The sequence below is a fragment of the Denticeps clupeoides genome, chromosome 5 (assembly GCF_900700375.1).
Source record: "Denticeps clupeoides chromosome 5, fDenClu1.1, whole genome shotgun sequence".
Classification (NCBI taxonomy): Eukaryota; Metazoa; Chordata; class Actinopteri; order Clupeiformes; family Denticipitidae; genus Denticeps; species Denticeps clupeoides.
Genome location: NC_041711.1, coordinates 27,767,687 through 27,787,741, shown reverse-complemented (window position 1 = coordinate 27,787,741; position 20,055 = coordinate 27,767,687). Strand labels below are relative to the sequence as shown.

The window sequence follows — 20,055 nt, the reverse complement described above, 5'->3', positions numbered from 1 at the left end:
GTACTCTCTCAGCCACCTCTGCAGAACTTGTTAATTGCTTAGGAAAGTGAATGCTACAGCAGATACAGTGGTCACACCACACCTTCTTGTTGCATGGCACAAAGGAAGACAAGAATAAAGCAAGAAAGGAAAATAAAGCAGAGAAGGTCACAACTTTTTTTTATACAAAAATCTGAAAGTGAATGACAGTGTCGCTGATTCACGGTGGACATTTTGAACAGTGGGACTTGAAGCAGGCCACAAAAGTGTGACACTGAAGTGTATAAAACACAGAAATTCAAACGAATGTGTATCAATCCATTTATAAAGTAACGTTATAGTCTAGCACTGGCCTGTAAGATCAGTGTCTGAATCAGAACAGCGTACGATCACAACACAGCATTTACTGAGTGCAGCCAAATTCAGAGAGCATACACGCCCCTCCCTTCCTTAAATCAGCATGCCATTTATGCTTATTACAGTCCTTTATTTTCTAATGACTGTCAGTGAGTCCTCTTAAAGCAACTTGTACTGGTTTACTATACAGCACAACATGGTGAATAAACTTTACAAACCATTCTCAATCACGATTTTCAATTGTTATAATACAGATATATAATGACATATTGTCCCGTTTGATGCAATGCTGCATTTCTTGTGGGGTTGGACCGACCCCCATGCAGGTGCTGCACTTTCCCGCTGCCTTTAAAAGCCTAAAGAGTTCAATTATATTTAGACAAAATGTAAACGCGTAAGCCGCTTCCAGCAAACGCAGGGTCAGCTGACCTGATGCGGTCTCTTAACACCCGACATGTGATTTTGTGAAAGTATCTGCTGTCACGTGGTGCCGCTCCACAGACTTCAGTATAAAAGTGTCGCCGGAGCTCCAGCACTCATACAGAATAATTCCTCTGATTAATCGCAGGTAATTTTTTGAAGATGGGAGCACGAGTGACGACCGGATCGGTACAGACACACGCACAACGTTGAAGAAAGAAAAAAGTTCGCCTAATGAATTTGTTCCGCGTAGGTCTGTTTGAGGTCCTCGCCTCCTTCAGGATGATTGCGCTGGTCCTGCTACTCCTTCATCAGCCGCTAGGGGGAGTTGCGGCCCCGGTGTCCTGTTACAATGACGACGGTGGCGCTGTTGACTGGTTAGTGGCCTTGTCTGGATGTACAGGAGATGTGTGCAGGAGATGTGTGCTGTTCTGTGCCTGAGCCTCTATCAATTGGACAGATGTGAAATCATGTCTTTTTCTCACTTAAATTTTAACCATAAAATTGTTTGAAATGTTTTTCCTTTTCTTTAATGTCACGGGTTTCTTATAGGCAATGGAATATTGGTAAATGAAATCCTAAATACGAAAATGCTTATACAGCAACCATGTGGTCTCTGTTTCAGTTACAGCATCTAGCAGCATAAAGAACCACTTTTACATATTATTTACTGATCGTAGTTTTGAAATGTGGATTAAGTAAAAAATGAATTTTTGGTGATTGTTTTCTGTTTTCTTTTGGTTGAATAGGTTTTATCTTTATAAACTTCCCCGTGGCAGGAGCCATGGCGAGGGTTTAAAATACCTTTTCATGGAGCGAGGGAGCGAGGGATGGACGGAAGGGAAAGGGCTGGTGAATGACAGCACAGGAGCGTTGGCGAAGACGTTGGGGCCATTATATGAGGTTTGCTTCTACTCTTTGTCCTACCTGAAACCCGCTCCCCCATTTACTGACAGAGGAAACGCACAAAAGAAGAATTAGGTTGCAGAACAGAGATTTCTTTGTGGTTAGATTAGTGATATTTCTGTTTGCTAGAAATCTCATCTGTTTTTCAGCGATGCTACAACGTTATTGTAATGTTTTTAGTCCACCAGTGATGGATGAGGGTATGAAAAATCAAACTGTGCAAGAATATGCAAATAAGAAGCACAGCTGTGCATCACACAAGCTATTAAGAGAGTGTGTGTATGTGTGTGTGTGGGGCTGTGTGTGTCTTCAGGACAATGAATTAGCATACATATTGTACAACGATCAGCCACCAAAAACACAAACTGATGCAAAGGATGAGGAAGTAGGCAGCGGCCACACTAAAGGTAACCACTGAAACGTGGAGGTTATTTTACTTTCTCTCCACCATTTCTGCATATTTATTTAACTGAAGAACTTCCCCAAATTTCTGGTTTCAGTTCTCAAAATAGTAATAGCACTATCATGTCATGAATAATTTTAGTTTGTGCTTGGCCTCGGCTTTGTGTTATTCTGACTGTGGCTCTAGGTGTTGTCCTTTTTGACCAGACCCAAGGATTCTGGCTGGTCCACAGTACACCCCTGTTTCCTCCAGCCAAAAGCAAGGGGCCGTACTCATACCCCAGCTCGGGAATGATCAATGGACAGAACTTCCTGTGTGTCACCTACCCACTAGAGCATTTTCAGACGATAGGTAATGAATTAAACATATACATTTGTTTATTCTCTGAATGTCTTCGCGGCCAAAATTGTTGTCATATGCTTTAGTTTTCATCAAGATGCCGTTTTTAACCCCTCCATAATGAACGCTGGATGTCCATGTGGCCAGATAATAAAAGGGATTGTAATAGTTGATTGTGTTCCAGGTTGGAAATCTTCCAAAAGTCACTCAGGCTGCAATAGGAACTGGTACAGCCATACCAGCAAATCCATGTGGCGCTGTTGCCATAGTTACAGGGGGAGTAATCTGTCTAACTGGCAGCGTAACCATAGTGACAGCCATCTTCACACTGTGCTGTATTTGCTCTGCACCTTGTTGTTCCTGTGATGTTTGAAGCAACTCTACTGTGTCATCGCTGATGTGGGCTTCCTCTTTTAATGCAGTCACAAAACTAAAAGTGTCACTAGGGCTTTGTCTTGTATGATATCTACAGTAATTTCAGCGGGCAGCCATAGAGAACCTTCCACACACAAAATTAGAAATCAGCATGTCAAGGTGTTACATCTCCGCACCTTGGGTGCATGATGCAGATGGATGAGCAGCTATATTGTCACACTCATGTGGGCTTTTACAGGCGACCAGTTACAGATAAACCAGCCACGCGTGTATGACTGCCACATTCCCGCCTCCCTGGCCTCCTCGGTGCCCTCTCTGCAGGAGCTTTGTAGACAGAACCAGAGAGAGAATGCCAGTGTCAGCACCCACCACTCTCACATCTCATCAGCCAATCGCAGCATAGCCCTCACTTCATTGGCAGGAACGCAGTTCATCAGCTTTGCCAAAGGAGCAGACTTCCAAAACGGTACGAGCTAAATGTACTTCATGATTCACCTTCACTCATATGTGTGTGTGTGTGTTTGTGAGCCATATTCTCTCATGGGAGCAGATCTCTATCACTCCTGGGTCGCGCCAACTCTGCAGTCGGACCTGCTGGTACAGTTCTGGAGACGGACCAGGGGAGTTCTGCCCTCTGACTGCACACTTGGCTGGAAGGTCCTGGATATTCAGCTTGTGTCACCAGGCCAGGGCTACACCTACAGAGCCACACAGGACCACTCCAAATGGGCCGTCAGCCCAAACGCAGCAGCTTGGGGTGGAGCAGGGAGTGGGAGTGGCTGGGTTTGTGTTGGGGACATCAACCGGGACCGGGCAGAGGAGAGAAGGGGAGGGGGGACGGTGTGCCTTCAGGACCCTGTTGTGTGGAAGGCCTATCGTGCCGCCGCGCTTAGGTGCTACTCCTGCAAGGGAGTGGTGAGTGACTGTGGCACTGCAGTGAGAGAGATGGAACTTCAGGGACAGACCACAGGACATTGAGCATACAATACTCGATAATTACATTTTCTATATCTGCTCAATGTGTTTTAAATGATTGAGTATGATACATATTATATTGGATTATTGACTGGCATTTCAAATATGGCCAGTACAAGTACAAAAACACAATGAGAACGTGAAACGATATATACTCTTTCAATGTTTCCCAGATCAATATTCTAGGGGGTTTGATTTTTGATGTTTTGTTTTTTATGCAACTAAATGCAGTTTGTACCAGTACTTAAATTAAATCTTAATTTCTGCATAATTTTGTTGAAACAATTTTTTTTCTAAATAAAAAGTTAATTGTAATACAAAACTGTTTATATAGCCCTAACCCTATATGTATAGACTGCATATATTTGCTTTCAGTTTCTGACTCACACTCAGCCTCTATCAAAAACACAACTTTATTATACATCCACACTAAGAAGTACATGTTTGATGGTATAGTGCATATAGTGCGTGATCGTGAGTAAGAAGTCTTGTTCTGTACAGAACTGACAAGTGCACGACTCAGACTTCGTGAAGCGTGCAGAAAGGCAGGGACACCTGAGAACACAAGGCACTTGATAATTCCAGACTACGAGCAAAGGGTAAGCAGACACTCAGCATACCAGCAGCATATCCCCTCCTCCTGGCCCTTAATGCCTTTGTCTCATCTGAGACATCACTGGCATATAGTCAATAAAACCAGGGATCACCAGAGAATAACGTCTAAAGTCTTTGAACAGGATAACTCCTGTTAACACAGACAAGTCACTATATATACATGAGCTTATCTTACTCTGAACAATAAGATTTTTTAAATTGCAGCAGACATTCATAGTGTTCTCTCTTAAATATATTTAGTAGAAATATACTTCATTCTGTTTGGGAATAATGGTTTTCCTACAGCCATTAGCATATTGGGTGTTCTTTGTTGAGTTTTCAGGCCTCTTGGTTGAATAGTCACTAGTGCAACGTTGAAAAAGTCTGGAAATGCCTGACGTACCTAAGTCCTCAATATTGGCTCTCTGTAATTCTTTACGTATTGCACTTGTGCTACAATGCAACCTCTGAAAGAGAGTGAAACCTATATGTGCTATGTAAACTGAAATTATGCAATAGCGCCTTCTAAGCTGCAAACATCCACTTTGGATGTCTGAATAGAAACAGGGCCTTAGAAATGTCTTTGTTAAGCTGCTCCACCAATGTTTGGCTGCTCTTGAAACATACATTCATTTTGAAATACATTTTGACCTTTGGATTTGGTAAGAAGTACTTGGACTGTGGTTGTAGAAGAAGAAAAAATAAGGCTGTCAAAAGAGAGTCCGGACCAGTTTGCGTCCCTTGTCTTTGATTCGTGGGAAAGTAGCGCTGGGTTCTTTGCTGTTCGAGGAAGAGCCAAATGGTGTGCTTCCCCCTTGCCGCCGCAAAAGGAACTCATTGCTGGCTGGAGTCATGGCATAGAATACATTACCCAATGCAGGTATAGTCAGTTCTAGAGCATAATGTGAAAAGAGCATAAAAAATAATGTGAATTATTAACATTTCAAATTTGATGATAAAGCATAAAACCAGTTGAATACTTCCATTAAAATGCACATTTGGTAACAACAATATCTACCTTTTCCTTCAGGTAGAAGCTGTATCAGCTCGTATTTGGCAGCTTCTTTGGTGTCTTGGTTATGTTTCTGTAAGGCTGAGATGATTACTGAGGGAGCTTTGTCATTACTTGTCACCTAGGGGAACAGAAAATCAAAATAATGTTAATTGCACATTCCATGCTAAAACATATGATACTAGTAACTTGCTGATGTAGCAAATATGTGAGGAATAAACCACAATGAGGTACGTCTTGCATTTATTCCATTATCACTAGTCACAGTAGCCTAGTGGGTAACACACCTGCCTATGAACCAGAAGACCCAGGTTCAAATCCCACTTACTACCATTGTGTCCCTTAGTAAGACACTTAACCCTGAGGGTCTCCAGGGTAACTACTGACTGTAAGTCGCTCTGGATAAGGGCGTCTGGTAAATGCTGTAAATGTTAATCCTGGTTAATTAAAAGAGCTATTGAATTCCTTTTTGATTCCTTAGGGCTAATTTATTAATTGAGGTCAGAGATTAACCTTTACTTTACTTTATTTTACTTTATTTTGCAGACGCATTTATCCAAAGCGACTTACAAGAGGAAGACACCAGCAATTCTTGTTTGAGAGCCCTGATAACTTGTCAGATTAACCGACCTTTGCATTAAGCAATGTTAGTTAATACCCTCTAATCAGAACTGAGTATAATGCCAGAAGTTACCATAATGCTTCGGTATAAATTTCCATCCTGTAAATCCATCCGTATCCTAATGATTCGGATATCAGGGCCCACACTTTGATTGCTATTGGTGGGATTGTTGCCACAGGAGACAGAGCGACGGTGAGATTTCACAGTGGTTGGTGAGGATGGTGTTGGGGTCAGTGCAGAGTTTGTGTGGTCATTAGGTGTGGGAGGAGAGGATTCCACATCCAGGCATGAAACAGAGGGTGACTTCATATGCTGGAATAAGAAGCAACAATAACAACGTTAGCAACTCAGGATGGTCCATGAAATCACCATCCAGTTCAGAAATGAAGAGCTGATGAAGTGAAAATGAAGTGATTGTCATTGTGATACACTGCAGCGCAGCACAACACACGGTGCACACAACGAAATGTGTCCTCTGCTTTTAACAATCACCCTCGCTGAGCAGTGTGGGGACGGTGGTTTGCTCAGTGGTACCTTGGCGGATCGGGATTCGGCAACCTTCTGATTACGGGGCCGCTTTCTTAACCACTAGCCCACCACTGACCCCTGTGCTAGGCCACCACTGACCCCTATGTCATAGTGAGGACATACTAGTCAAATGCAGATGATATATATATCTCATATATGTAATTACAGTGCATTGTGAATCAGTGAAGCTCAGATCATTCAGTATACCTTTGTGAGTTTGGACAAAAGGTGATTGACAGGAGAGGGGAAGTCAAACATGCCATCATTTTCAAGTGCTGCCCTGTTCACGGACATGCTAGCACTAAGAAAGACAAAAATATGAACGCAATATGAACATTCCATGCAGTGTTCCACACATTGTATCTTAGTAATAAGGATGACCCCTAATGTACAGTGTATGTCATGTATACTGAGAGAAGGTGACATTACTCTGGACATTGGGTGATGACCACAGTGGGACGTGCAGGGCTTGGATCACAAGGTGCTTCAATCTGATTGGATAATCTGTAACTGCAAACCAAACACACTGGAAATGATCTTTTAATGAAAAATTATATACAATCCTCATATACTAAAACAGTACAGTGCATCTCCCCACAAGTACTGAATTCGGATCTTGATAGTACTGATGCATGTGGGGTGGTAGTAGCCTAGCGGGTAACACACTCGCCTATGAACCAGAAGACCCAGGTTCAAATCCCACTTACTACCATTGTGTCCCTGAGCAAGACAATTAACCCTAAAAATGCTCCAGGGGGACTGTCCCTGTAACTACTGATTGTAAGTCGCTCTGGATAAGGGTGTCTGATAAATGCTGGAAATGTAAAATGTAATGTAATGCATGTGTAGGGACTCACCACTCCTCCTCGGTCAGTGAGGGCACACTGTGGTACCAGCGAAGGAATGTCTCGTCTGTAGTGAAAGTGCAGTTTTTACAGGACGATTGCAGTAGTCGGATTTGAGCCAGAACCTCAAACTCCTGTTGGTGAGAAAAACATTAACTTGCCTTAATAATACAAATGATCTTGTTTAAATGTTCATTAAAATTAATGAACTCATATTCAATTCTTAGAATGCGCTCGTACTTGCAGTAAACTGCAACAAACAGTATGGCCATGAGTAAAGACCACACAAACCACATCATATATTCAATATGGTGAATAAAGGATGCATTATACTAATGCAACATAAAATCCATACTGGATATTACTTATCAGTAAAGCATTTTGTCAGGTGGGATACAGATTCATTGTATATGTTGTACATACCCTTCTTCTTTTATCAAAGTTTATATAGCCATTCTGTCAAAAACAAAGAAAAACACAGTTGATCTGCTATTTTAAAAATATGGATTTCACCATACTGTATTTTAATTTAGTTTAGTTGACAGATTGCTGAGGCAACATAATGTGTCTGAGGAAAAGGTAGTCACATCTTCTCCACTAAACTAACATCAATTCAATCAAGTCATCAGAACAGTGGTCATGGGTTTATTTGTCACTAGCTGTGAGTGGCCCTTCTCATGCACACAGTGTGTTGCCAGGCACCGCTGAGAGTGCAGATTTCACACCTCCAGTTTGTCCTTGACTGCAGTGTCCAGCATGGTGAGGTCAGTAAGAAAGATGCCCAGGTAAGGCACTGTGCCCTGAACACTCGTCTAAAAGAGAGAATAAAACACAGGCTATTAAATTACAGATATATGTGATTTATTAGATGCTCATTAATCCCCTCATGGGCAAATGCAATCTGAAATAAATAAACATGTTACCCCAGTATTTTTCCGGTTATTGATCCTAGAGTCCTGATTAGCAAATTTGGATGTTCCCTCCTGGGAAAAAAAAGACTTACTAGTCATGTTCTGTTACATTTTTTTAAGTATTGAAAGTACAAAAAAAAAACATATTTATCATTACAGTACTTGTAATACTTGTAATTTATCACATTGATTGTAATGAATCAAATTAACTACATTGCTACAGCACACACAAGCCAATTTTGTGTGCCTCACCTCTTTAAGCAGCTCCCGGCTCTGTGAATAGTTGTCCTTCTCTGAGAAAATAGATGACAGCTCCTCATACCGTCTCACCGCTTCCCTGTGCATGTCAGAGCAAAAGGAGGATAAAGTTCCACTTCTCTACCCTACTACAACGGTCAGCACTTCACTTCTTCTCAACCCCGTTTTTCTGATTCAGCAATAAATGCTCATGTGCTTCAGCCCGGGCTTGACTGCTGCCAAACTAAATACAAAACAAACTGACCGGTCACATGTCAGCATGAAGAATCATACCAGTAATACTTCCTTCAACAGACCTGTCTGTTTCCTGCCACGTCCGCCTGAGTCTGTGTATTGGGTTGCTCTGCAGAGCAGAGATGATGGCATAGAGAGAGGAAAAATTTTTCCTGGCCCGGCAAGCCTGTGAAAAAGGTATGGCAGATGATTTAATTAGCTTTGTATATAAATCAGTAACTACGTGCAATAAAAATGAGTCTGAATTTATGGTTGTGGGTAATCAAGATAGAGATAAACTAAGAGTTTGCAGTTGAACCCAAAAAACTGCTCTGGTCTTAAATTATTAAAATACTTGAATGTAGTACATTGTCTCAGTTTAGTGCCATAGAACAAATCATGTGAGATCAGGAGATTTCCAGGCAGGTTCCCCTAAGCCACACTGCAGATTTGCACAATAGGACAATTGTACACACCACTCGCTGTGTTAGTAGTATTATTGTTTTGTATGACAATTATTCTTGGTAGCATAACATTCAAACCAGCTTCATCATATCTCATGTAATCTTGTAAGTCCCTTTAATCATGTGCACATTCAGCCTCAATGGGTGGAAGCAAGCTGCAGGAAGCAGCTGATCCATGAAACAGACTTTAGTGCTTTAACTGCTGGCTAAAGAAAAGAACAGGTTCCCAGGGACGCAATAAATTACCTAGTTTTTGAATTCATAAGCAAATAAATGTCTAACATGTATGAAGCTGAGCCTGAGCCATTGAGTTTGAAAGAACTGGACCGCAACATCAGCAAACCAACTTAAAATTACTGACAATGTATTTTAAAAAGTGCTTTTCAACCAAAAACATTCTATTGCATTTTATATTCACTGCCATAGAGCCGATTTAAAAAGAAGATTTATTTTCTGTTGATGTGCTTTAGTACTCTTCATAACGGACATTTTAATATAAATAAAAATACAGTATCAGCAAGTGATCAGATATTATAAATATAAGCGTAGCAATTTCCATTGTGCTGTATTTGATCAGTAAACAAAGGTTTCACGTTATTAGGACTATGGATTTTGTGCTTACCTCTGCCACACTGATCCATTTCTCCAACAGCCTGGCTCTCTGCTGACTCCGCAATTCCTTGATCCACAGGCAGGAGGCTCTCACTGCGTTTGCCAGGCGGTTAAACTGCCGTACTGTCTCCTTAACTGACCAGCACTGGCCCTCCCTGCCTTTCTTATCCCTCTGGGACCAGAGGGAACCCAGGCAGTGGTACGGCACCAGCTGCAGAAACAGCTCCTGAGAGATATGCAGAAGAACAGACACACAGAGGGACAAGAGAGATAAGCACTTATGTTACAGGGCACATCTTAGCACAGTAAGCATTGAGAAAGTTGTCAACTTAAAAGTTTGACAAGACTCACCGTCTCTATCTTTGTGAGCTGTTCAGCAATCACATCGGCTAGGAAGCCCAGGATTGTGGTGGCATCAAATTGTGTGCTGTCACTTGTATAGTTCATATTGTTGCTCCTGTCTGGAGAAAGGAAATGGCTCATTAGCTTTCAACACTGCTAAATCAGTAAAAAATATGTTATAAGAGTATTTAAGAGTAAGCAGTAACATGTAATTATTAATACTCAAAATTGTGTATAATTGTCATTCTAAATTGAATGTATTTATTATTTGAGAAAATACATTTATGTATTAATTGATTGTTTTTGATATTATGAAAACTTTTTCATCAAACAGATTCATAACTGAAACAGCTATTAAGGATTATGACACGTACATAACTATGTCATAAGGTGTCATAACTCTATGACACAGACAAATAGGATTAAGGACACATATGCACAAATGCTGGTCACCCAGCTCTGACCACATCATCAAGTTTGCCGATGACATGACCGTGGTGGGTCTCATCAGAAAAACGATGAGTCAGCATACAGAGAGGAGGTGCAATGAATGATGGACTGGTGTAAGGTCAACAATCTGTTTCTGAATGTGGACAAAACTAAAGAGATGTTTGTTGTCCACCCTCCACTGAACATCGACGGATCTTGTGTGGATTGTAGAACCTCTCCTGAACTCTCCTGAACACCAGCTAAACAGCCTTTACTTCCTGTGGAATGTAGCCCAGTTTGTCTGTTGCACACATGCACATTATGTCAGGATGTAACTTTGTTCAATTGTTTAAATGTTACATGTAGCACCAGGTTCCGGAGAAACGTTGTTTCATTTCATGTACTGTCTAACATGTATATAGCTGAAATGACAATAAAGCTCAACAATAACTTCAACTACAATGACACATTCTTTTTCCAAATATCTGCAATTACTTCAAATCAGAATTCTCTGACCACGTGCCTCAATAAATACAACAGGCTGTCTGTAATCAGAAAATCCTGCTAAAGATGGGGTAACAGTGATGTGACTGTTCTGATTGTCCATGGTCTCCTCAACAGGTACGTGAAAGTGGTGGGGGTTTGGCCACATGTGTTAAGAAGTGAGATGCTGACCTCTGGGGGGGCTACAGAGCAAGGACTTCTCGCTGAGTTCCTCAGCTATCTGCAGGACACGGCTCTTGAGCTCAGAGCCAGGTGAGTCAGTAGGCAGAACGGGGGCCAAACACAGCAGACATGAGGGGTCCGGCAGGGAGCAAAAGTCTTCTGGATACTCTGTCAGCCACGTACTGAAGACTGTGCATACAGCTCTGGGTCAGGAACACAAAGGGAATAACTAATTGAGAACTCAAATCAAATATTACAGCATTTCTCACTCGTTTATACATATGTGTTCACAAATTAAATGTGCTCATTCATTTGGTAGTCCTACTTGTTGAATGCATGTCTTAGGTGACTCTTGGTTTCTCCAGGAGGATGCTCCAGCCTATCTCCAGCCCAGAACAGGATTAACACAAAGAGAAAGAGAAATAGAAAGTAAGAGTGAGAGCAGCTATATTAAGAGACAGCAGTCCAAAGCATTACAAAGAATAACAACATGCAATACTTTCACACATGAAATAACATATCCGGAAAAACATCAGACTTGTATAACATTTTTTTTTCATTCCCACTATTTTTACATAACATGAAAGTAATGGTTGTGTATTCCTACATCACTGTGTTTAACAGGTTGCTATGAATGTAAAAAGTTGTGATATTTGTGACATGCCATTTGTCTGTAAAGAAGTTGTTTTATAGCGGGGTTGTAGATGTATTTGAATTGTGTTATCATAGATCCAAAGCTTCCAGTGCTTGTGGAAATGGGGTACCGCATGTTAAATATTAAATACATGAAACGGCAGTTTGGTAATAAATCCAGGTTATGTCCATTAAGCAATGTTGCTTTGACTCACTACTTTTGTATTTGTTTGACTGGCTGAATGAAATCTGTACCTGTCTCTCAGGACATTCAGCACTCTCTCTGTAGTAGTAAAGGAGCGGTATGTGGAGAGGAAGATAGAGACAAAGGATGAGTCTCCCATGGAGAAGGCATGGAGGAGGTGAAGGACCAGCTTCTCTTCAGTGCCTGCCTTCACACACTGGGAGCGGAAGACATAGGGCTGAGAGTAAAAGAAGATATAGGCTATTATTATCCAGCAAAGAACACTGAGTCAATAAACGGATTCTGTCTTACCCGTGAACTGGGTGTATGCTGTGGTTTCACCACTACTGTGTAAATGATACCATCCTCTTCCTCTTCAAACACAGTAGACTTGGAAAAGAAAGATCACAGAAAACACATAGTTCAGTACAAATTTGAAATACTGTACTTTTTAAATTCATATCTCTATGAATCATGGTTTTCTAACATTCAAGTAGATATTTTTATATTGTTACATTTAATTTAATTTAATAATACTAATTTACACAAAAAATTTATCCTGCCTTAATTGGACCAAACAAATATTCTGTCAATATGGAATCGTAAAATCATTCAGCTGTCTCATCGTCACTGCGCCATCTCAACCTACAGCGCCATCTACAATAGTGGAGATTGTAGTCGCATGCTCATTTCTGCTGACCTTGACAGTACCACCCGGTGGACTAAATTTCTATAAAAAATATATATATTTGATGTCCCTGTATCAATACAATATCACCACATAAAATATCATGATATATTGCTGTATCAATGTTTTCTAATACCCCTACTTTAAAAGATATAACTGAGTTCTGTTAGGCCAGTTCCCAGTCTGTCAGTTGAAAGAATCACTAGTCTATACAAATAGATCTGGATGTCAGAAACTGTTTATCTGGAGAAAATATGCAACTGTATTATTCATCCACTCTTCAGGTACTCACATTGATTAGCAATGTTTCAATTGATTTTGAATGTTTTGCATTGGCTAATTGCTGCACAATGGAAAGAAAAGACTGGTAAACACATAAAGATGGTGAAATACAGCAGGCAGCTTTATTTTATTTGTTGTCGCCAATAAAAAAAACAATGAATACAGCCTCACTTTCTGAACTGAAATTTTTGTTAAAATCTGTTTTGATGGGTTATAAATCTACGTGTTGTGTTCATTTTTGTTGGATTAGTATGAGAATCAGAAGACTTACTAGATCCAGTGGACAGTACCACGTGGTTTTCATGGGTGAAAAATCCGCCTGAGGATAAAACAGAAAGTAGAACTTTATTTCATAGTATGTCAACAGGTATTATGCAAGAGTGTGGGTGTATGAATATAATTTTGACTCATGTTGCAATTGTGAATCGTCTTGTTGGTTATGTTGTATTTGATGCTGTGTTTCATATTGTAAAGGCCTTCCAGGGTCTGAATTTATTCTTATGCTATTTTAATCATCTGTACTATTATAAATGTAGAATAATGCTCCTAATAACCTCTATTATAAGTTATATATACTGGTAGTGTTAGAAATGTTTTCAAAATCAACTGCAGTGCGTGCTTGAGAGGTGCTGGAGGCCAGAACTGGCAACACAGCAGCGAACAGCCAGCGGCTCAAAAGCTCGGAGGACAAAGGCACTTTATGCAACGACTCCTATAGCCGAAGGCGCTAACTGTGATTTTCCATTGTCAAAGATGCATGAGAACAAGCATGATATCATTGTGTAAGCCCTAGCTCAAGCGTGACATCATTGCCCAGCGACCTCTCCATCTGTATAAACGCTCAGTTACCGTACAGGCCATGACAACACCAAATGAATGACCTGAAGGCTTTTAACGCGTCGTGTTCGAACGGAACAAATAACGCTGCCGCAAACGCACAGTGGCCTCACTGCTTTGTTGGAAAAGTCCAGATAATATATGCAAGATCATTAGTGTAAGGTTCAGAGAGTAGAGGACAACGAGACACATAAGCATTCTGAATGACCCGACCCGGCTATAACTCCAGCGCTACCAGTCCTGTTTCTTACCCAGATACACTGCAGAACTCAGAACACTCCGAATGAAAGGAAATCCAGGTCATGTTCGTTTTCTATGATAATGAGTTCCTCATCTTGGCATGAAGCGGTGGTGCTGTGAACAGCCGTTAGCTCTGTCTCCCTCATGCTGCATGCAAATCCAATATAAAAAGCCCCCCCCCAATGAAATGTAACAGTACCTTTCCACCCAACAAGCCCAGACAGGCGGGGAGCAGCCAACTTCCTGGAAATACTTCAAAAGCGGTGAAAATAGAACATCCCCTCCAGTTCCTCTCATCGGCCTTCTTCTCAGCGTCCCTTATTCAGGCCCTAGCTAATTTCTTTCCCCTGTCATCGGCCGTGTTCTCGGTCTGTTTTTGACACACGCACACTAACGCACCTGAAGTTGTCACTAGTCCCACCCCTCGTAGCCACATCACATGGTCACACCCATAACACACACAAGTCAGATGTCCTCCGGCTATTGGCTGAACTACACTTTCCGCCTCTCTCTCTCTCTCTCTCTCGCTCTCACACAGAAACACACACACGGGACACGGCCGACTGCGCCACACGATAAACCTGTTTGACAGTTCGCCTGAAAGAGACTAAGTGAGCGACAATTACAGGGTTCAGCCTTCCACGGACCTCGGCTTTCCGCTAGCGGCTCTGCGCTAGCTGCGAAACTCCACGGCCCTGGCACTTCTTACACTCTCTCCATTCCGGGACAGAGTCCCGCAAAGAGCTCCAAAGTAATAAAACCTGGGATTTAGCTTTGTTTGTTTAACCCCAGTGACACAGAAAGCAGAGGGTATGTTTACACGCAGATGACCGAAGGCGGCACTCCAATCAAGTTGGTTCATATCTGTGTTGATAGCAATCTATGTTGTGACAAGAGGGACTTTATTAGATATTACATTTCAGACAGGCCCATTCCACTGCAGCAGAGTCATGGCCGATATGGAACATCATCAGAATAACATCAGAAGGGCTGAAATCTGTATGCAATAAACACACCAACTACTTTGACTGTTGTCACAAGTTTCTGTCATAGCTTCTCGACTGTTCCAGCAAGTTATTAATGTGTGGGAACTGCTTTTTTTCCCATGTTTTCCTGACATTCCTGATCGTAGAATGAAAATAATGCAGAATTAGATGAGTCTTAAGCGTTCAGCAAAGTTTTGTCTTTTTTGTGTGATGCTTTTAACATTAGACCAAATCCTTTGCGACACTTCAGCCTTTCCTGTGCTGCTTCGCATCCACAGGGCTCTTTCCCCCCATGAGCAGGAAGTCCATAATGAGAGTGGACAAACACAGGAAACAGGAACACGCAGCCCGTGTCATGCTGCTGTATTTCCCTCAGCGTTCAGTAGCTTTGAGCCTCCCACACTGCCACCCTGCAAACTAAAACTGAACAAAATCAATCTCAGAATTTTCATCTGTCACTCAGCTTTGAATTTTGTCCCGATGTTTACACATATGGACACTTTAAATGACTTTAGGTGTAAGACTTTAGATGTTCTGTGCTTCTATTTTTGCATGTGCACCAAAAATACATCTTAGGGAGGTTTGTGTAAAGGCACCTATTGTTTTTGGCCAATTCTTTCACTTATTCTTTTCCCAACCCTTCCTTCCGTACTCTCCAGCTCTTCTGTTTACCCGTGTTTCTTTTCTCATGCTTTCATCCATCCACCGAGTGCATGCTAGCTTGGCAGAACATCCATGCCGCTGTGGACTTCATTAATCAGAGGTGAAAATGTATCCCGGCGGAAGCCCTACCAGCCGCTGACAGATCATTGTTCGGAGCTGTACGTATGAAAGCAGCCTGTTTCGTCCCAGACGGAGCAAAGCCGGGGTGTACGGTTCCACCCCCACAATGACCAAAACCGATTCAGCGAACCCCTCTGAGCCTCCGGACACCTGAGCGGGCCGCTGATACAAAAGAATAAGTGTATTAGAAACGGCCCCCGTTGCATTATTTACCAGAATACTGTGAGGGGATCATGTGACGCTACGCCATGAGGAAGCTAGCAGAGAGACCTCTCTGAGTCAGTGCGAGGTCTTTTTTTAGGCTTCTCGAACCAAAGTTACATATTCATTTTAAAGAACATAAGCATACAACTTTCAGTGATATAGCCGAGGCACGTTTTAATACGAGTGTGTTGTGAGTAGACGTTATATTTTAAAAGCAGCAAAAGTAACTCCTTCTCAAAACTGATGAAAAGGACGCGAGCAACATTGACCGTTCAACCATGTCAGGAACATATGACCAAAGCACAAACTCAAATAAGTGCTGCAAGGAGCTTGTGCGATTTGAATTTTAAAAACAAAATGCTTCTTGGAAAGTACCTCCTCTTAAAGCGCTTTGTCCCCAAGGCTTTCTGAAAACCACCCATCTGCATCTGTTTACTCAAGGCAGTACCAAAGGCCTACTTCGATATCCTTACATAAATCTTCTTTCACATTAGAAATAAATTGGCAAAAGAGCCCTATTTTCCTGCTCGACGGGGCTGTGGGATTGAGTCCACGGTTCAGACTGGGACTCGAAATCTAGAAGGTTGGACAATTTGAATTAGGCTTTATCTGACTTGGACCAATCTCTAATGTACATTAGCGTCCATCCACCTTTCCATTTACCCTACATGCTTATTTCAGCACAGGTTAAAGAATATCCCAGCAACTACAGGCGTAAGCGCAGAAATGCCTGAATGGTGTAGTGACCCAATGTAGGGGATGGGATGATTTAAAATGTGACTTATGTCAAGATGTATAATAGCTAAATTTGCATTAGTAAATTGTTTATACCTACGCTATGAGACATATTATGTACAATATATTCCCATTTACCCTTTGTTGTCTGAATGTGGAACATAGTTTAAGCAGAAGAAGCATGGGCAGGGAGCCTAAGCCTTGGTTGCAATGGTGGCAAACATTTTTTAAACCATGTGCATCATGAATGATATGCTTTGGACATTTGCCAAACAGTTAAGGTCACTGAGGTCCCCTTAAGCAAGGTACCGTCCCCACACACTTCTCCCTGAGTGTCTTTCAGGTCTGTGTATAGAGATTGTATGTATACAGATTTGAAGCAATCCAGGACTTTTGCTGGGACAATTCCATGCTACATTGTGAAAAGTTCCTTCTAGGATCCACACTAAAGTATTCTGTTACATTCCAACCTTTTCATTAGTGTAGTTTGTCTGACTTACACTACTAAACCTAGCAACGTCCCGTATAAATGTCGCACATCATGCATAATATTTCTTTACAGTACTGTTTGCAGTTCGTTTTTAAAAAAAAATTTTTTGTGACGTGATTGCCATTATGATGCACAGCAAGCACAGCACACGGTGCACAAAAGGAAATGTGTCCTTTGCCTTGATCACCAATGGAGGGCAACCACTGGCTATAATGTACAACTCCACCTTTCCTCAGGTTTACATTTACATTTACGGCATTTATCAGACGCCCTTATCCAGAGCGACTTACAATCAGTAGTTACAGGGACAGTCCCCCCGGAGCAACTTAGGGTTAAGTGTCTTGCTCAGGGACACAATGGTAGTAAGCGGGACTTGAACCCGGGTCTTCTGGCTCATAGGCGAGTGTGTTACCCCTAGGCCACTACCATTTGATTACGCTTGGTTGTATTTTAGTCACTATTTAGTCACTATTGCCTAGCTCCTTACCTACTGTAACGCGGACTGGCTATACAGGGTTATTTTAGGCAGAGAACAGTGACCCCTCTCAAACCGTGCAGTCAAAATGTTAATTACGGTGGGAGGTACGTTTTATTTCCCCTACCATGAACTCATTCACCTTACTTACATTTACAGCATTTATCAGACGCCCTTATCCGGAGCGACTTACAATCGGTAGTTACAGGGACAGTCCCCCCTGGAGACACTCAGGGTTAAGTGTCTTACTCAGGGACACAATGGTAGTAAGTGGGGTTTGAACCCGGGTCTTCTGGTTCATAGGCGAGTGTGTTACCCACTAGGCTACTACCACCCGACAGCAGGCTTTTTACAGAACCGTGCCAGGTGTGATGTTGTGACGGGCCTGACCTGTGCTGGGTCCGTGTCCTTGGAGTCCACCGCTCTGCTCGTGTCGCTGTTTGAGATCCCTTCGTCCGACTGCAGCGCGCGGTAGCCGATGAGGGGGACATCTCGGGATCCCACTCCGGGCAGGTCCACCGCGGCCGTGCGCATACTCCGGGGCAGCATTGTGTGTGAGTGTGTGTGTGTGTGGCTGAAGGGCAAAAGATGAGACCGGAGGATATTCAAAGCGTATGCAACGACACACTGAAGTGCTGCTGCGCAGAGTTCATTTGTTTACATCATTTACATTTCCCCTTTGCTGCCAGCGACAAGTTCGAATTTGAATTGCGACCCCTCCTTCCCCTTCCCCTTCCCCTCGGGGGTATTTTGATTACCGTGTAGATCCAAATCTTCTACGGGAACAAGTGCCCTCCCCGAGTTATTTACACAGAAATATTTCCACCCAGCTCGATTTTTTGTCGTGTTTAACGACGGGCCCCTGCCTCACACCGGTCGTTTAAAGAGGACCAGCCGAACCAGGAGTTCCACGGAAACCCCTTTTCCCGGGACCCTCACCGCACACTCCAGTCGGGCGCCTGGTTCCGAGTTCTCTGAACGGTGTCTGTCCACGCTGAAAGATGGCTTCCACTGACGGGTCGAGTCACACCCGGCCGAGCGGGACGTTCCCTCTCACGACGGGAACACAACGCCGCGTCGCACGACGGAAATGTTACAGCGGACTTTCGCGGCACTTTAAAAAAAAAAAAAAGCCCGAGAGCCGCGGCGGGGGGAGAGATGACGGGATCGCGGCCGGGCCGTCTCCTGCCGGACCGCCGCCCGAAGTTGCGCGACGCGGCTCCCCTTTCCCGGTCGGGCCGGCGGTACCTGCTGGCGGGCGCCTTCGCAGACGCGCCTGGGGAGGGGGGGGTTCAGGGCCCCTCGCCCTCCATGTCTTCGGCTCCCCGGCAGCCTTTTATCGCTCGGTCGCAGCGGCGCGGCGCGGCGCGTCCCTCCCTCCTCCGGTCCCTGCCCGACAGCCAGTTCCTGTCCGCGGCTGGGTCGAGCTTATTCCGCTTCGCAGCGCCCGATCTGTCCGTCTATACACGCGTCACATGCAACACATGCACACCAGCAGCCGCGAAAAGCGCCGAATTACCGAAAGGCGTCGGTCCGCGTGACGCGCAACAGGGCAGCCAATTAACATGCTATACAAATCATCTTACATCATTCCCTTTCATTTCAATAAACGCTGTAATTATAGTGTCGCAGCAATTTGTTTGTTTTAATATTTTTTTCAAACGAAAAGCAGCAACAGCGATCACGCTGGTGCAGTGTGGAAACAGTGAAGTGAAGAAAAGTACGGATGAGATGCAGGAAACAGGGTTTTCGAACCCTGTTCGGGAGCTTTTCAGGAGGCTTGTTTTGATGCCTGGTAAAGGGACACAGGAAAACAAGAAACGTGTTCAGAGTGTGTTTGGTGTGTCGGTGGCTGTCACGGGAATGAAATCGTGACAGCTGAGTCTTTGATGTGCGTGCTTTAAACTTGTCTGAAGCTACGCTGCCAGTCAGGTGATTATCAGAGACTAATCCGCGACACCATGGCAACAGGAATAAGAGGAAAATAGATTCATAAATCAAAATGTTCAGCCATACAATGGAAATGCCAAATATAACAGTGCCACAACACAATTACATGCATGCATGCAACAATATGGAACACTTAGGTATGCATATGTAATAAGTAATCAGCTATGTTCACTTGATTCTGCATGCATCATGACTGTGGCCCTGGTGACCCACAACAGCGCTGGGAATGGGGGCGTCCTTCTGAACCAGGGAGCAATGGATGAAGGTGGCCTGGTGAATCTTGCTCACTTGAGGTCAGTTGGGTTCGTGGTCGCCACA

General features: G+C 43.0%; 2 protein-coding genes across 9 annotated transcripts; one reads left to right on the top strand and one right to left on the bottom strand.

Moving 5' to 3' along the window:
• Window positions 1–819: 819 nt before the first annotated feature.
• dnase2 (deoxyribonuclease II, lysosomal) lies at window positions 820–4,063 on the top strand. 2 transcript variants are annotated; one of them, XM_028980048.1, is made up of 7 exons: window positions 820–904; window positions 1,010–1,133; window positions 1,506–1,659; window positions 1,976–2,069; window positions 2,252–2,416; window positions 3,018–3,245; window positions 3,330–4,063. In XM_028980048.1, exons 2-7 carry the CDS (start codon window positions 1,039–1,041, stop codon window positions 3,755–3,757), a joined length of 1,164 nt encoding a protein of 387 aa, XP_028835881.1. In that variant the 5' UTR covers window positions 820–904; window positions 1,010–1,038; the 3' UTR covers window positions 3,758–4,063. The 2 variants fall into 2 exon arrangements, with proteins under 2 accessions (XP_028835881.1, XP_028835880.1); XM_028980047.1 differs by having other exon boundaries at window positions 902–1,133.
• Window positions 4,064–4,148: 85 nt separating this feature from the next.
• Window positions 4,149–19,317, bottom strand: rgl2 (ral guanine nucleotide dissociation stimulator-like 2). Of its 7 annotated transcripts, none has more exons than XM_028980040.1 (20): window positions 18,727–19,305; window positions 18,178–18,361; window positions 13,309–13,356; window positions 12,380–12,457; window positions 12,139–12,305; window positions 11,576–11,629; window positions 11,260–11,453; window positions 10,165–10,274; window positions 9,824–10,039; window positions 8,821–8,924; window positions 8,519–8,603; window positions 8,279–8,338; window positions 8,081–8,167; window positions 7,779–7,811; window positions 7,368–7,489; window positions 6,940–7,020; window positions 6,718–6,811; window positions 6,055–6,294; window positions 5,367–5,481; window positions 4,149–5,240 (listed from the first exon to the last, which is right to left on the bottom strand). In XM_028980040.1, the coding sequence occupies exons 2-20, from the start codon at window positions 18,334–18,336 to the stop codon at window positions 5,059–5,061; spliced, it is 2,229 nt and encodes a 742-aa protein (XP_028835873.1). In that variant the 5' UTR covers window positions 18,337–18,361; window positions 18,727–19,305; the 3' UTR covers window positions 4,149–5,058. The 7 variants fall into 7 exon arrangements, with proteins under 7 accessions (XP_028835873.1, XP_028835874.1, XP_028835872.1 ...); XM_028980041.1 differs by having other exon boundaries at window positions 19,036–19,305; XM_028980039.1 differs by having other exon boundaries at window positions 18,178–19,305.
• Window positions 19,318–20,055: the final 738 nt, after the last annotated feature.

What these genes read in the sequence shown, in the direction of transcription:
- dnase2 (XM_028980047.1), top strand. Translation starts at nt 991, where the DNA reads ATGAATTTGTTCCGCGTAGGTCTGTTTGAGGTCCTCGCCTCCTTCAGG. An exon ending in CGTTGGGGCCATTATATGAG is followed by an intron (nt 1,660 to 1,975) that starts GTTTGCTTCTAC and finishes GTGTGTCTTCAG; the next exon opens with GACAATGAATTAGCATACAT. An exon ending in AGAGCATTTTCAGACGATAG is followed by an intron (nt 2,417 to 3,017) that starts GTAATGAATTAA and finishes GGGCTTTTACAG; the next exon opens with GCGACCAGTTACAGATAAAC.
- rgl2 (XM_028980039.1), bottom strand. Translation starts at nt 18,336, where the DNA reads ATGCTGCCCCGGAGTATGCGCACGGCCGCGGTGGACCTGCCCGGAGTG. An exon ending in AGGACACGGACCCAGCACAG is followed by an intron (nt 13,357 to 18,177) that starts GTCAGGCCCGTC and finishes TTTTATCCTCAG; the next exon opens with GCGGATTTTTCACCCATGAA. An exon ending in CTGAATGTCCTGAGAGACAG is followed by an intron (nt 11,630 to 12,138) that starts GTACAGATTTCA and finishes GGCTGGAGATAG; the next exon opens with GCTGGAGCATCCTCCTGGAG.